Source organism: Pyrus communis, chromosome 5, assembly GCF_041283825.1.
Source record: "Pyrus communis isolate YQ-2024b chromosome 5, ASM4128382v1, whole genome shotgun sequence".
NCBI classification, from domain to species: Eukaryota; Viridiplantae; Streptophyta; class Magnoliopsida; order Rosales; family Rosaceae; genus Pyrus; species Pyrus communis.
Window position 1 is genome coordinate 355109 of NC_142569.1, and position 13855 is coordinate 368963.

General features: G+C 40.2%; 3 protein-coding genes and 1 non-coding gene across 5 annotated transcripts; 3 read left to right on the plus strand and 1 right to left on the minus strand.

Annotated features, from left to right (window-relative positions):
• Positions 1 to 623: 623 nt before the first annotated feature.
• On the plus strand, positions 624 to 3757 carry LOC137725522 (inositol transporter 4-like). Of its 2 annotated transcripts, none has more exons than XM_088693533.1 (7): positions 624 to 963; positions 1209 to 1374; positions 1494 to 1564; positions 1682 to 2017; positions 2126 to 2233; positions 2374 to 2973; positions 3180 to 3757. In XM_088693533.1, exons 2-7 carry the CDS (start codon positions 1242 to 1244, stop codon positions 3660 to 3662), a joined length of 1731 nt encoding a protein of 576 aa, XP_088549659.1. In that variant the 5' UTR covers positions 624 to 963; positions 1209 to 1241; the 3' UTR covers positions 3663 to 3757. The 2 variants fall into 2 exon arrangements, with proteins under 2 accessions (XP_088549659.1, XP_068320342.1); XM_068464241.2 differs by having other exon boundaries at positions 853 to 963; positions 1182 to 1374.
• An 89-nt stretch (positions 3758 to 3846) lies between these two features.
• Positions 3847 to 7611, plus strand: LOC137725523 (inositol transporter 4-like). The gene is made up of 4 exons (XM_068464242.2): positions 3847 to 5395; positions 5544 to 6058; positions 6248 to 6853; positions 6945 to 7611. Exons 1-4 carry the CDS (start codon positions 5260 to 5262, stop codon positions 7422 to 7424), a joined length of 1737 nt encoding a protein of 578 aa, XP_068320343.1. The 5' UTR covers positions 3847 to 5259; the 3' UTR covers positions 7425 to 7611.
• On the plus strand, positions 4125 to 4205 carry TRNAL-CAG (transfer RNA leucine (anticodon CAG)). The gene has a single exon. It is a non-coding gene; the product is annotated as a tRNA-Leu (tRNA).
• Positions 7612 to 8831: 1220 nt separating the features above from the next.
• LOC137725524 (uncharacterized) lies at positions 8832 to 11154 on the minus strand. The gene is made up of 2 exons (XM_068464243.2): positions 9584 to 11154; positions 8832 to 9243 (listed from the first exon to the last, which is right to left on the minus strand). The coding sequence occupies exons 1-2, from the start codon at positions 10889 to 10891 to the stop codon at positions 9181 to 9183; spliced, it is 1371 nt and encodes a 456-aa protein (XP_068320344.1). The 5' UTR covers positions 10892 to 11154; the 3' UTR covers positions 8832 to 9180.
• Positions 11155 to 13855: the final 2701 nt, after the last annotated feature.

The window sequence follows — 13855 nt, forward strand, 5'->3', positions numbered from 1 at the left end:
GGGGAAATAGTCACACAAGGGAACAAACTGAAAAAAGTCAGGTCATCTTCCAAATCGAATCAAATATCATATACCTATATCGTATTCTCAATCGGGTACCAAAGATTGCAGCTTTGAAATTTTGAGGTCGAATTGAGTCATTGATTGTACTGAAAAAAGAAACGAGAAAACAAAAAAACTAACAGAAAATGGCCTTAAATTTTGGAACGATAATTGGCTACTCAAAGATGAGTAGGAATTCTTACTCAAAACTCTTAGTATTTTAATCACAGAGTCTTGTACTTATGATCATAATTGTTCATACTATGAATCACACTATAAAGATCATCTTTGCAAAAAATAGATTAAAACTAAGGTCGTTTAGTCAATGTATTGTAGCAAATATATAGACAGTTCGTAATGCTTTTACCAATACCGTTCAATTGCTTTTAAACAGTTTGATGACTAAACGACTTTAATTTTAATTGATTTTTTGCAGAGATGATCTTTATAGGGTGATTTATAATATGAACGGTTCTGATTATATACACGAAATTCTATAAATTGACAACAAACAATTTTAAGAAATTTTAAGTAAGAATTCATACTCATATTTAAGTAGTCAAAGTATTGTTCTAAATTTTGAGTCAGCCTTTTTCTGCTGACTTTGTGCAGGAAATATATTAATTGCAGAAAAATCTGATTTCTCAATGCTTTTTTTTTCTTTTATCCATTTGGAATCCTTTACTACTAATTTCTCTCACTCTTCCTTAAATGTCTCTGTTCCATTTGCATAGAAACTCTCAAAAATTGAAACAATAAAGGAATCTGTTACAAAATTGTTTTATTTCAATACAAAACCAAATTTATTTAATTTTCATCACCAAAATTCAAAATACAGATAAAAAAAAGCAGCATCCAAAAGCCAAAAGTAGGCGGCTGAAGAACAGCAGAAGGAGCTCCCCCATTAGGCATACTAATAAGGTAATGGCTTTTTCAACACCGCCATTCTTCTTATTCTGTTGTTGTTTTGCTTGTGTGTTGAAGAGCGACCAAAGAATTTGAAAGGATTAAACATGTCTTATTTGTTTTATGGTATTAACTCGTTGCAAGAAAATTTGGAGGATTTTAGAGACAGAGGATTGGCTAATGATTGAAAATGTAATTAAGTGATATATTTTAAACTACTCTAATTTGCGGAGATGGGGTTTCGAACCTGAGCGTTTCAGGGTTAGAGTTAGTAGGAAGAAATAGTGAATGATATGGAGGGAGGACACCCGCCTGCTAGCAAGACAGAGTTCACAGAGTGTTGGAGGACAACATGGAAGACGCCTTACATTATGCGTCTTGCTCTCTCTGCTGGCATTGGAGGCCTCCTTTTCGGATACGATACAGGTACATAAAATCATACATATCACAGTTAAAACCCAGAAATTAGTTTGTAATTCAAAGGACAATTCCCATGCATGATTAATTTTGTTCATTTTCTTCTGTCTGTTGTTGGAGTACTATAGGTGTGATTTCTGGTGCATTACTGTACATTCGCGAGGACTTTCACGATGTTGACAAGAAAACATGGCTGCAAGTGAGTTAATCTACATTGCTCTCCTCATGTTAATTACTAATTAGTCTGGATAATTAAGCTCATTTTTATCTTTATGTCAGCTAAATTTGTGGTTTTTTCATTGACATTGATGAGCAGGAAACCATAGTGAGTATGGCAGTTGCAGGAGCCATCATTGGTGCTGCAATTGGTGGATGGATGAACGATGCCCTAGGCCGGAAAAAATCAATCCTAGCGGCAGATTTTGTGTTCTTCATTGGAGCAATAGTAATGGCTGTTGCACCAGCTCCATGGGTGATCATAATCGGGAGAATTCTGGTCGGTTTTGGAGTTGGAATGGCTTCCATGACATCACCGCTCTACATCTCAGAAGCTTCTCCTGCTAGAATCCGAGGTGCCCTGGTCAGTACAAATGGTTTTCTAATCACTGGAGGACAGTTCTTGTCATACCTTATAAATCTTGCTTTCACCAAGGTACCAACTAATAGATTTGAGGCTTTAGTCCAATAGCATTTTCATGGTTTCAATTTCCTTATCTCTAAATTTTGACGTAATTAGTTGTTGTAAATTAATTTGCTTCAGGTTCCAGGAACATGGCGTTGGATGCTCGGCGTAGCAGGAGTTCCGGCTTTGGTACAATTTGTATTGATGTTGTCACTCCCAGAGTCTCCCAGATGGCTCTACAGAGAGGTGATCTATAATCGAAGTCTTGTGTCCTATTTTTTGTATGATCATGGTCGTAGTTATTCCAACATGCTGAAATTTTACATCCATTAGATTTTTGTATGATCATTCAATTTCCATGGCGCATATAATTTTCTGCTAAACAGAATAAGGCAGATGAGGCTAGGGCCATCTTAGAGAAAATTTATCCTGCCGAAGAAGTTGAGCGTGAAATGCAAGCCTTGCATGAATCCGTTCAAGCTGAAAAGGAGGGAGCAGCTGCTGGAGAAGGTGTGCTAGCAAGATTAAAGGGTGCCTTCAGCAACCCCGTTGTCCGAAGAGGACTCTATGCAGGCATCACTGTTCAAGTGGCACAGCAATTTGTCGGTATCAACACTGTCATGTACTACAGCCCAACTATTGTTCAGTTTGCCGGGTTTGCATCCAACCAGACGGCGTTGGCACTCTCTCTGGTCACTTCTGGACTCAACGTGGTTGGCACTGTCATCAGCATGTGCTTCATAGATAGATACGGAAGGAGAAGGCTGATGATTATCTCCATGATTGGAATCATCACTTGCTTGGTGGTGTTATCCGGGGTGTTTTTCCAGGCAGCATCTCATGCTCCACGCATCAGTAACTTGGAATCCACACATTTCGGTGGCAATTCTACATGCTCTGCTTATGTTTCTGATCCTAATCCCGGATCATGGAACTGCATGACGTGTTTGAAAGCAGAGTGTGGATTCTGTGCTGATAAAGTCAATGTAAGCCCACCTCATTTACTTTGGGGAAATGATATCCAAACACACTTTTTCCATCTCACAAATGTCTATTTACGTATGTCAGAATTGCAGGGGAAGACAAGAGAAGTGCAGAATTCACTTCCCTGTCTCTTCCCGGTTTCCTTGACATATAATTGTAAGAGTGACGTTATAAATTTACTTTTTTTTTCTATTGTTGCAACTGCCAGTTTGCCCCGGGCGCTTGTTTGGCTTACAATGACAATATCAGGAGCTCATGTCGGGGAGAACATCGTGTGTGGTACACCAAAGGTTGTCCAAGCAAAGTCGGATTCTTCGCAGTGATCCTGTTGGGATTATACATCATTGTCTATGCCCCTGGAATGGGAACTGTGCCGTGGATCGTGAACTCGGAGATATACCCTCTCAGATATAGAGGAACATGTGGAGGAATGGCTGCAGTTGCAAATTGGAGTGCCAATCTCATTGTGAGTGAGACATTTTTGACCTTGACTCATGCTCTAGGTTCTGCGGGCACGTTCCTCCTCTTTGCCGGGTTTTCTGTCATTGGACTCATAGCGATTTACATGCTAGTTCCTGAAACGAAAGGAATGCAGTTTGAGGAGGTTGAGAAGTTGCTTCAGAAAGGATTTAGGCCCAAGCCATTTGCTTCAAAGGGCAAGCAAGTCGGCAAAAATGTTGAACTTTCCTGAGTTTCTTGTATGAATTCTGAAACTCGTGGGTGTTCTAAAGAGACATTTTTGTTCTCTTTCTTAATAAAGTCGGTCTATACAAAGCCTTTGGTAAATAATTTTTGTTTTATTTATTCATTTTTTTAACTGATCAGCTCCAAGTAATCCATATAATTCATGATTGCACAATTGCTTCTTCTTTTCTTTTTTTTTTAATTATCCCACCATGTTAAAGGGGAGCTTATTTATATTTCCTGTTTTTTTACCAAGAAAACTCAAAGTTTTGGTGTTTGTTACTTACAGTGTAAGAATCAATTTTATTTGAGCTTAATTCGAACCCATTTTTCTATCTGTTAAATTGAATAATGTATGTCAAATTTCCGCACATCTATTTTTTCGTGAAAATGAAAAAGAAAAATTCACTTGTATATTATAACGTATTGGTTTGAGATTTAATCCTGCATTGGTTTGAGATCATATAAAGTCAAGATGGCCGAGTTGGTCTAAGGCGCCAGTTTCAGGTACTGGTCCGAAAGGGCATGGGTTCGAATCCCATTCTTGACATTTGTATCTATTTTTTGTTTTATAGCTGCTTTGTTCTTTAGCTTCTACCTATTTAACCAGAAAGAGAAATCAGTATTTCTAATTGTGATGAGCTTAAACATTTACAAAACGACCATGCTTACTGCAAAAAATAAATAAATAAATAAATACATGTTATAGTCTGGTGGAATGCAATTCATCCTTGAAATTTGACGACAGGGAGTGGTGAGTAGAAAAGATTGATTTGTATCTGTCTGTATGATTTAGGGTTTGCTGCGCATGCATGCGTCTGCATATTTATCAAAACTACATGGCTATCTTATATAACATCTGGCATGCATATGGAGAATCAAAAACGTATAAACCGGTCAAAGCAGTATATATAGTGGTCAGTGGTCAGTAATCGGCTACGTTTTAGGACGTGTAAGAAAAACAAAGAGCGAGGCGATGGAGAAAAAAGTGTAGAGCCTACAGAATTCCACATTTTTAGAAGACTAGGTCAAGAGTATATAAAGATTAGCAACATCCTTCAAACCCCTTTTCTTCCATGTCCGACCGTTACTAAAGTTGTTATAAGCCTTTCAACATCAGCAATCTCGTTGGCGAAATTTAACTTCAGTAATTGTCGAAGAAACAACTTATTAGGTGTTACTTATGCAGAAAGTTGTTAGAGACCGTAGGATACAAGTGCATAACGACGCCAAAAACTTAGCCGCTTCGCTAGGAAGGCACGTTTTGTTGTTACAATATGGATTTACGCGTGTTCTTAAGGAATGTGCTGCATAGAAAATTTTTGGTTTATATATTCATGCATATATATACTTTGCTATATGGTGGAACATTCGAAAGTTAATGTTATGTATTGCTTTCAATTTCGAATCAAATAGAAATTAGTGTTACGGAGATTGAATAGTTATTTTTGTGAGGTAAAAACTGAAGACAAATAAGAACATGTCTGAGCCCATTCATTCGTTATGTAACTAAGAGTGCGTTGGCAAGTAAATGAGTGCATGCATACATTGATTTCGTTCTCAGCGAAAGTAGAGTTGCTTGGACGAAGACGAAGAAGAAGAAAATGGTGGAGGGGGGAGCCCCACCTTCTAGCAGAACTGAGTTCACGGAGTGTTGGAGGACAACATGGAGGACGCCATACATTATGCGCCTCGCGCTCACAGCTGGCATCGGAGGCCTCCTTTTTGGATATGATACAGGTAACTAATAGATGCAAATTGTTCTAAAAAAATATCTGCAAATTGGTTCCAAACAATATCTTAACACGAACAATTAATTACTTTATATGACAAACTTTCTTTGTGCTAATTAGTTGTATGTGTTGTTGTTGGTGGTGTGGTGCTGCAGGTGTGATCTCCGGGGCATTGCTATACATTCGGGAGGACTTTCGCGAAGTTGACAAAAAAACATGGCTGCAGGAGACCATAGTGAGCATGGCAGTTGCTGGCGCCATCATTGGGGCTGCTCTTGGTGGATGGATGAATGACGCACTCGGCCGGAAAAAATCAATTTTAATCGCGGACGTGGTTTTCTTCATTGGTGCAATAGTTATGGGAGCGGCTCCAGCTCCGTGGGTGATCATAGTTGGGAGAATTGTAGTTGGTTTGGGAGTTGGAATGGCTTCTATGACTGCACCCCTTTACATCTCAGAAGCTTCTCCTCATAGAATCAGAGGAGCACTTGTTAGCTGCAACGGTATGTTAATTACAGGAGGACAATTCTTGTCATACCTCATCAATCTCGCCTTCACCAAAGCCCCGGGAACCTGGCGTTGGATGCTTGGAGTGGCCGGAGTTCCAGCCCTTGTTCAGTTCATATTGATGTTGTCGCTTCCAGAGTCTCCAAGATGGCTCTACAGAGAGGTGAGATTATCATAGTAGCTAGCTACATGTCATTTAATTGCTATATGTGACGTAAATGCTTATGTTGTCAAACTGTGAATCTGAGGGTGCATGTCACAGACATGACCAATCAACCGTTCAAATTCACAGTCTAACGTAAGATTTGACGGGGGAACATGTCACTTATAACTTGGTATTGATGTTAAACAGAACAAGGTGGATGAAGCTAGGGCAATTTTGGCGAAAATCTATCCTGAAGAAGAGGTGGAGGATGAATTGAAAGCCTTGCATGAATCTGTCGAATTTGAAAAGGCCGAGGACTCAGCAGCTGGGAATGGCATGATCCAAAAACTAAAGGGTGCCTTGAGCAACACCGTGGTTCGAAGAGGACTCTACGCAGGCATCACGGTCCAAGTAGCTCAGCAATTTGTCGGCATTAATACCGTGATGTATTACAGCCCGACCATTGTTCAATTCGCTGGCTTTGCGTCCAACCAGACCGCTATGGCACTCTCTCTCATCACCTCCGGTCTCAACGTTGTTGGAACCCTAATGAGCATGTGCTTTGTAGATAGATACGGAAGGAGAAGGCTGATGATCATTTCGATGTTTGGTATTATCGCTTGCCTTGTGGTGTTAGCCGGGGTTTTTTTCTATGCCGCGGAACATTCTCCGAAGATTAGTAATTTGGAATCTGCTAAATTCGGCAACTCTTCAACATGTCCGACTTATGTATCGGCTGTCAATCCTACAGCATGGAACTGCATGACGTGTTTGAAACAAGAATGTGGCTTCTGTGCTAGTGAAGTCAAGGATGTAAGTTTACAAAATAACTAATGAGTCTTTAATCATTAGAAATTAAATATTTAACCTTAAGTAATCTGTTTTCCCCCTTAATTGTTGTCAGCTCGCTCCGGGAGCTTGCTTGGCCGCCAGTGATAGTATCAGGGACATATGTCGTGGAGAACACAGGACATGGTACAGCAAAGGCTGCCCTAGTAAAATCGGAATATTTGCGGTGATACTATTGGGATTGTATATTATAACGTATGCACCCGGAATGGGAACAGTGCCATGGATTGTGAACTCGGAAATATACCCGCTGAGATACAGAGGGACGGGTGGAGGAATCGCAGCAGTTTCAAACTGGACGGCCAATCTCATAGTGAGCGAGACATACTTGACTCTGACGAAAGCGCTGGGTTCGGCGGGAACCTTTCTCCTCTTTGCTGGGTTTTCTCTTATTGGACTCATATTCATTTACTTGCTAGTTCCTGAAACCAAAGGAATGCAGTTTGAAGAGGTTGAGAAGTTGCTGCAGAAAGGCTTCAGACCTAAGCTATTTGCTCCCAAGGACACCAAAGGCAAAGCCAAAGTTGAGGAATAGTATAGTCGAATAGGGACCAATGTTTTAGATCGTTTGTGTTTTAAGCCTAGGACATTTGGCGAGGAATTACCATATTTTGATGACCATACTGTCAGAGCCCGTATTTTGATATCACGAAACAATTAATATGTACATGTCATGTCATTATAATATGGTCTATTATATATCAATATTCTATTAGGTTTTACTTCTTGAGCTTGCTTAAAGTGTTTCAAGAATAACTAAAAATTTTGGCAATGTTTTAACATAAAAATTGCGTATTTCTGAATTAACAAAGCATTTGAAACTGCTTTTTAGAACAACTACGAATTATGAGCACAAAGGGCATTCTATAGAAGCATTCCCACCAACTCCTTTCATTTTACCCCAGAAGGCGGGTAATATTCCAGACAAATCAAGCATGGTTGTACGAGAAAAACAATGCAATTGATGAGCCATGCAATTATGAGTCATGCAATTATGAGTCATGCAAAATAATAGCACACACTTTTTGGACGCGTGTGCACTTGTGACGCTCAAAAAAAGTTGTCAAAAAAGGGCGCACCGACAGACGTTGCAATGTAAGAAATGCAAATTGCAACCATCCAATCCAAACGGACAGGGGGACAAAACAATACCTGCTCCTCCGCCAGCTAATGCACCATTTCTTTACTACGTATCGACAAACCACATAATATCATCAATTTGAAGAAAGATAATATATGTACACACTGTGCAGTGCACACATCAGCAGCGGGACAATTTTTTGAAAAATCTTTTTGGTTGGTGGCCTTCGGCTTTGCCTTGGATGAATTGCATGTAGTTGGACAGGTGGTGCGGGGGTGGGAGAGAGAGAGAGGTGATGGGGTAACCCAAGGCAGCTCACCTGCTTTATAATGCTCCCAAACGGTGTAGTATCACTTGCTGTTTGGTAGCCGAGAAATTTGACAAAAGATGTGGAGAATAAAGCATTAAAGTTGCATTCTCTAATGAGCAACGAATAACCGGACAACGAATAGGGGGTCCAGAACACACCACCACAAGTTGGAGGGAGAGTTGTATGAAATAGAAACGCCTAACCTATCACGAGTCACTTCGTTCTTTAAGTTTTCCCATATGGCGCCGCATGATTGGTTTGAAAAACTGCCACCTTGGCATCGGAGTTCAAGATTCCAATTTAGGTACCACCAACAGAAACTAAACACAGAGCTTTGAAGGAGTAGAGAACATTTTGTTCAGCCTCCCTCCCACAGTATCTCCAACAACATATGAATTTCCAATTTTCCATCATACAGAACTTAGAACACAATCAATAACGAAGGAACAGAGACGATACTTTTGCAAGCAGATCACTAAAACCGGATAATCGGTAAAACCCTTTTAGCAAAATTCGGGTTTACGCATACAGAACACCACAAAACAACCACAAGGCAAACAAGTAATAGTATTCCACTCCTACAAAAAACCAAGTCAATGACAGAAAAAGAGGGCAAGAAAGAAAGAAAATACCCATCCAAAAAACCCTAGTTGAATTCATACATCTAAACTGCTAAGAAGTCCGTAGTGTCTTGCTCACTAGCTTCCTATAATCTCTCTCCCTTCTTACAATCATATCATACTCTTCTTCCTAGCTTCTCAACCACACTGTACAAAGTTACAAACCATGAAACACCAACACTTCCTATATACAAGTGCAATCAAACACTACTCAAACTACATACACAGACACATAGTATAGTTCCCTCTCTAAGTAGTGAAAGTACCTCCCTTCGCTTCTCTAAAGAGCCGAAGAGGACGCTTCTTGTCTCGGTTCTCTCAAGTACCCAAGAAGCGTTTCAGCCTGCAAAAACAACCAAACCCCCATTATAAACCAACCAAGCGAGCTCCATTAAGAACATGATCATACTTGCAACATCCACATGCAGACTTGGAATTACAATATGCATGACAATTCGCATTTCATTGTATACTTCCTTCAACTAACAGCTTCAGCTGCCAATTTAAAACGAACAATCTCTTTTTTATTCGAGCGATATTCTAATCTAATCTAAACTGCAGGATGGGGTTTCGGTCTACAATATAAACAATATTAGCACCATTTCGTCTACACAATTATACACAATTTAACACATAAAAAGATTGTGGTACCAAATACCCAAGTAATGAAATGATCAAGATACCTTGTGCTTAGCTTTAACAGTCCCAGTCTGCGAAAGCGCAACCAATGGCGGAATCCCTCCTTCCCTCACAAGCAATCCTCTGTTCTTCACACCCTCACTGCACAGCTGCAACAGTGTCAACACCGCAAACTCCTTTCCTTTCACCGACCCATCTTCAACCGCCTCCACAAGCGCCGCCAGCCCGCCTTCCTCCACAATAGCCTCCTTCCCCTCCTCGACTCCCGCCAAGCTACTCAGCACAACCATCGCCTTCTCCGCCAAGCCCGTTCCCTGCTCCGCCACCAGTGCCACCAGCGGCTTCACAGCTCCCGCGCTCACCGCCCTCTCTTTGTTGGGCTTTATCGAGCAGAGCTTGTACAGAGTAGTCAAAGCGTCCTTTTTGCCCCTCATGGATTCACTTATTAACAGCGAAACCAGCGGGGGAATTGCACCGCAGGCTCCGATTGAGCTCTTGTTCTCTTCAATTAGCGCCAAGCTCAGCAGCGCACAGGCGGCGTTTTGCTTCGAGGTTTCCGTCCCCGTCTTGAGGACGTACACTAACGACTTTATAGCTCCGGCATTGGTGATTATGGCCTTGTTAGATTCGTGCAGCGAGAGGTTTAACAGCGCCGTGACGGCGTGCTCCTGCGTCCATGGATCGCTGCACCGCAGTAGAGGAATTAGAGCGGGAACGGCGCCGGACTCGCCGATCAAGGCGCGATTATCAGCCCGATTCTTCGCTAAAAGCCTGAGCTTGGCCGCTGCAGATTGCTTCACGGCAAGCGACGTCGATTGGAGGCCGTCGACGCAGATCTTGACCGTCGGCTGAAGATCCTCCGGCGAAATGCTCTCGATGATCTCAGTGGAGAAGTTCTCCCTCTGCAAAAACCCCTGGCATGGCTCCGGTTCCGGCGCAGCCTCGGATAATTCGGAGGTCGGCGCGTTTTCCGGCGACGGCAAGCTTGCGAGCCGTTGCAATTCTCCCGATATGTCGCTGCTGCAGGCGGAGAAATCACTGAAGGCTTGGGAGAGCTGGAGGTACTCCTCGTCGGAAGACGCAGACTTGCTGGCGGAGCTGTGGGTGCGGAGGGCGAGCTCGCCGAGGCGCATGTCGACGACCGAATCAGTCAGGTTCTCGGAGACAAAAGGCGATCTTTCGGCGGCGAAGGAGGTGCGGGAGTGGTCGTCTTGGTAGATGTTGGAGCGGATGGTGCGCATGGAGCGGCCGGTTTGACGGTGGATTTTGGTGGAGGAAGGAGAGTAGAAGTTGCGTGTGTGAGGCGGGAAGTGGTGGCTGGAGCCGGAATGGGAATCTTGTAGAGAAACCATTCTCAAAGCTCGGAGCTTTACAGCAAATTTCAGAAATTTTCAGAGTGATTTGAACTTTGTTGGGATTTTGAATTTGGGGTTTTGAATTAGGACAAGTGTGGAGTAGTAAATGAATTCATGGTGTGGGAAAGTGTGGAATTGGGAGGGAGGGAGTCTGGGAGAGAGTGGAGGAGAGAGTGGATAGAAGATGAAGATGGAAGAGGGGCAGTGGGATTTATTTATTTTCAAGGGTCTCTGTCATATGTCATCTGCATATGACCGCCTGTAGTGTCTGCTGGGAACCCCTCTTTTTTACTTTCTTTTTTCGTACAATTCTCTTTATTTTAATTAAAAATTATATTTTTACATAGAAAGTTCATTTATTTTACTTTTTATTTTATCTTTATTGTTAAAACTCAACGTTTTCAAATAATTTTCATTTATTTTATTTTATTTTTATCTCATACATTTTTTTTTAATTTTTAACCATCAAACCAAATAAATTAAAATATAAAAAAACATTTAAATGTTTGAAGTTAAAAATTTAAAAAGAAAAAAAGTGTGCATATTCCCTTGTTTTCTATTTTGTCAGAGACCTATAAAAATATAATGATATTCGTTTGCAACTGTAAACGAAAGATTTTCGGTTTGATTGGCATAAATTACAATTACGATTTAATATTCGCATAGAATAAAATATCATTCTAAAAAATTAGATGTATCTAGCTATGCTATGGAGCAAACAATGATATGAAAACTAACTTTGACACTCTTATTTATTTGTATTTTTTAAGGATTGATTTTAAAAATATTTATGCAAAAAACATTTTCAGTCATTTTAAAAACACTTCTAAACGAGCTAAGCTAATAACCTGTCAATAAATTTTGAAAGCTCTGCCGGGCAAATAATTTGAGGCTTTTTTTCATAGGAAACAAAAATAACACCTAATTTTGAAATTGACACACCCCGACCAAAATCAAAGCATGCTTATAGAGGCCTTTCTAGCTCCAAGTTATCCTTTTTGTAGTTTTCTGCAATTAGAGGCCCTTAGGTTCATTGAGCCCTATGCGGTCGCACATCTCCCACACCCTATAAGCTGACCATGACTTTTCATGCCCCTAAGAATTTTATTATCAACCTGATTGTTAAAAGTACGTAAAAATTTGATGAAAACTAAGTGTTTCCTTAAGAAATGGGTCTTCAATAAAGTATTTTCAATTATTGTTGTAAATCGTAAGCACTTTTAAGTTGTTGATATAACTCGTGAATAAGGAACAACAATAAGTTTGTGACAATAACTCTCAAAACTTTTCTTTGTGTACATGGATGGTGTTTTGCGTTTGAAGGAAGGTGGAGTCACAAGCAAAGCATCCTGTGCAAAATGGTCATAGACCACACATTTAGGGTTGAGGATAACGACACCATTTGGCGATAGAAACTCATGGTAGAAACTAAAAAATTGGAATTGGCGTGGGGAGCTGATGTGACTGTGGGCAGTGGTCACAAATCCAATTGGCTCTTTTTGATGGGATGGGTTCGGTTGGACCTATCCGTCGGCGATAACCTGAAAGGTACGACGCCGTCGTTTTGTGAACTTTCCAGCTTTGGTCAAAACTGGAAGGCTTGGCACGTAGACATGTGAGTTGGGGTCAAAAAACAAAACAGGTAAAAGAAGTGATTTTTCAACATTTCATATCTCCTTGTACATCTTTGAATTATTAGATTGAAACAAAAACAAATGATGAAAATAGTTTACATGAAACGGATATATAAAATGATCATATTCCGCTCAATCATATGATATCGTGTAACGTGATTAAGCATATATTGCTCGACTATTCAGTTTTACGTAAGTCTCTTTCATAATACGGTGTATAAATATTTTCAGTCGGAGTTTTCGACAAGATTCAAATAGATGGGGAATGATACGTGTTGCCAGCTGCATCAGCCTGTAATGCTTCTGATCTAGCCGTCCGATACTCCTGACGATCAGTAGTTTGGCTAAGAGGACGGTGGTACTGGTGTTGGAGATGGGAGGGTCTTGAGAAGTGGGCCAAAGTCAACTACAATCTGTTTACTTTAGCCTGCAGCTTAAGTAACTGGTGAGTCTAAAAGCAGCCAGGTCAGCCACACGTGCCCGACCAACACAGAGCCAGAGATGAAAGACCTTTTGCTTTAATCACGACTACTCTTTAGGGTTTGGATTTTATCCAAGAAAAAAGGCAAAAGGTGAAAAAGTGAAAAAGTGCCCACTTATTTATACCGATCACTATGGTCAAGTTCTAATTACTAATTTAGTCCACAAACAAAGATTAATGGATTTGTTATTCAAAAGGTGCCTACCTCTCCAACGTACGACCTTCCTCTCGAAAAAAAAAGTTTAATGTGCCATCAACGTGATTTATGTTTTAAGTAGTTAAATTTTTTTCTTCAAACATCCGACAACTTTTTTTTTGTTTTGGTGAACATATCCAACAACTTTGTATGAAAATATTTATTGTATCAAAACGTGCTTTCCAGCCACGCTAAAATTATCTCCTTCCTCTCACCTGCTAAACATGCTCACATATGCACAACAGTAACGAACTACATTAGTTTGACAAAAAAAACAAACTAACAGTAGGAAAAAAAATTATTCCAAATTGAAAACATTGCTCACCAATATAAACTTAATATTGATTATGATCTTCCATGCATAGATCCAAAGAATTGGCTCACCTAATTATCAAACTAAATAATATAATTTAGTTTGTCTTGTATTTTTCAGCACCTAATCAACTTTTCTTTGTGTCTCATCTGATCTACTGTCCATTTCTTATGTATATCTCCAATCAATTTATTTTTTAAATTTTCGTTGATAATTCGGTAGCGCCACACCCTTCAACAAAGGGTAGTCTGTATATATTATAATCCTTACTCAACGTGCGCACGCATGAATGTTATGCAATTATACAGATGTTTTATGAACAACATATATACATAAT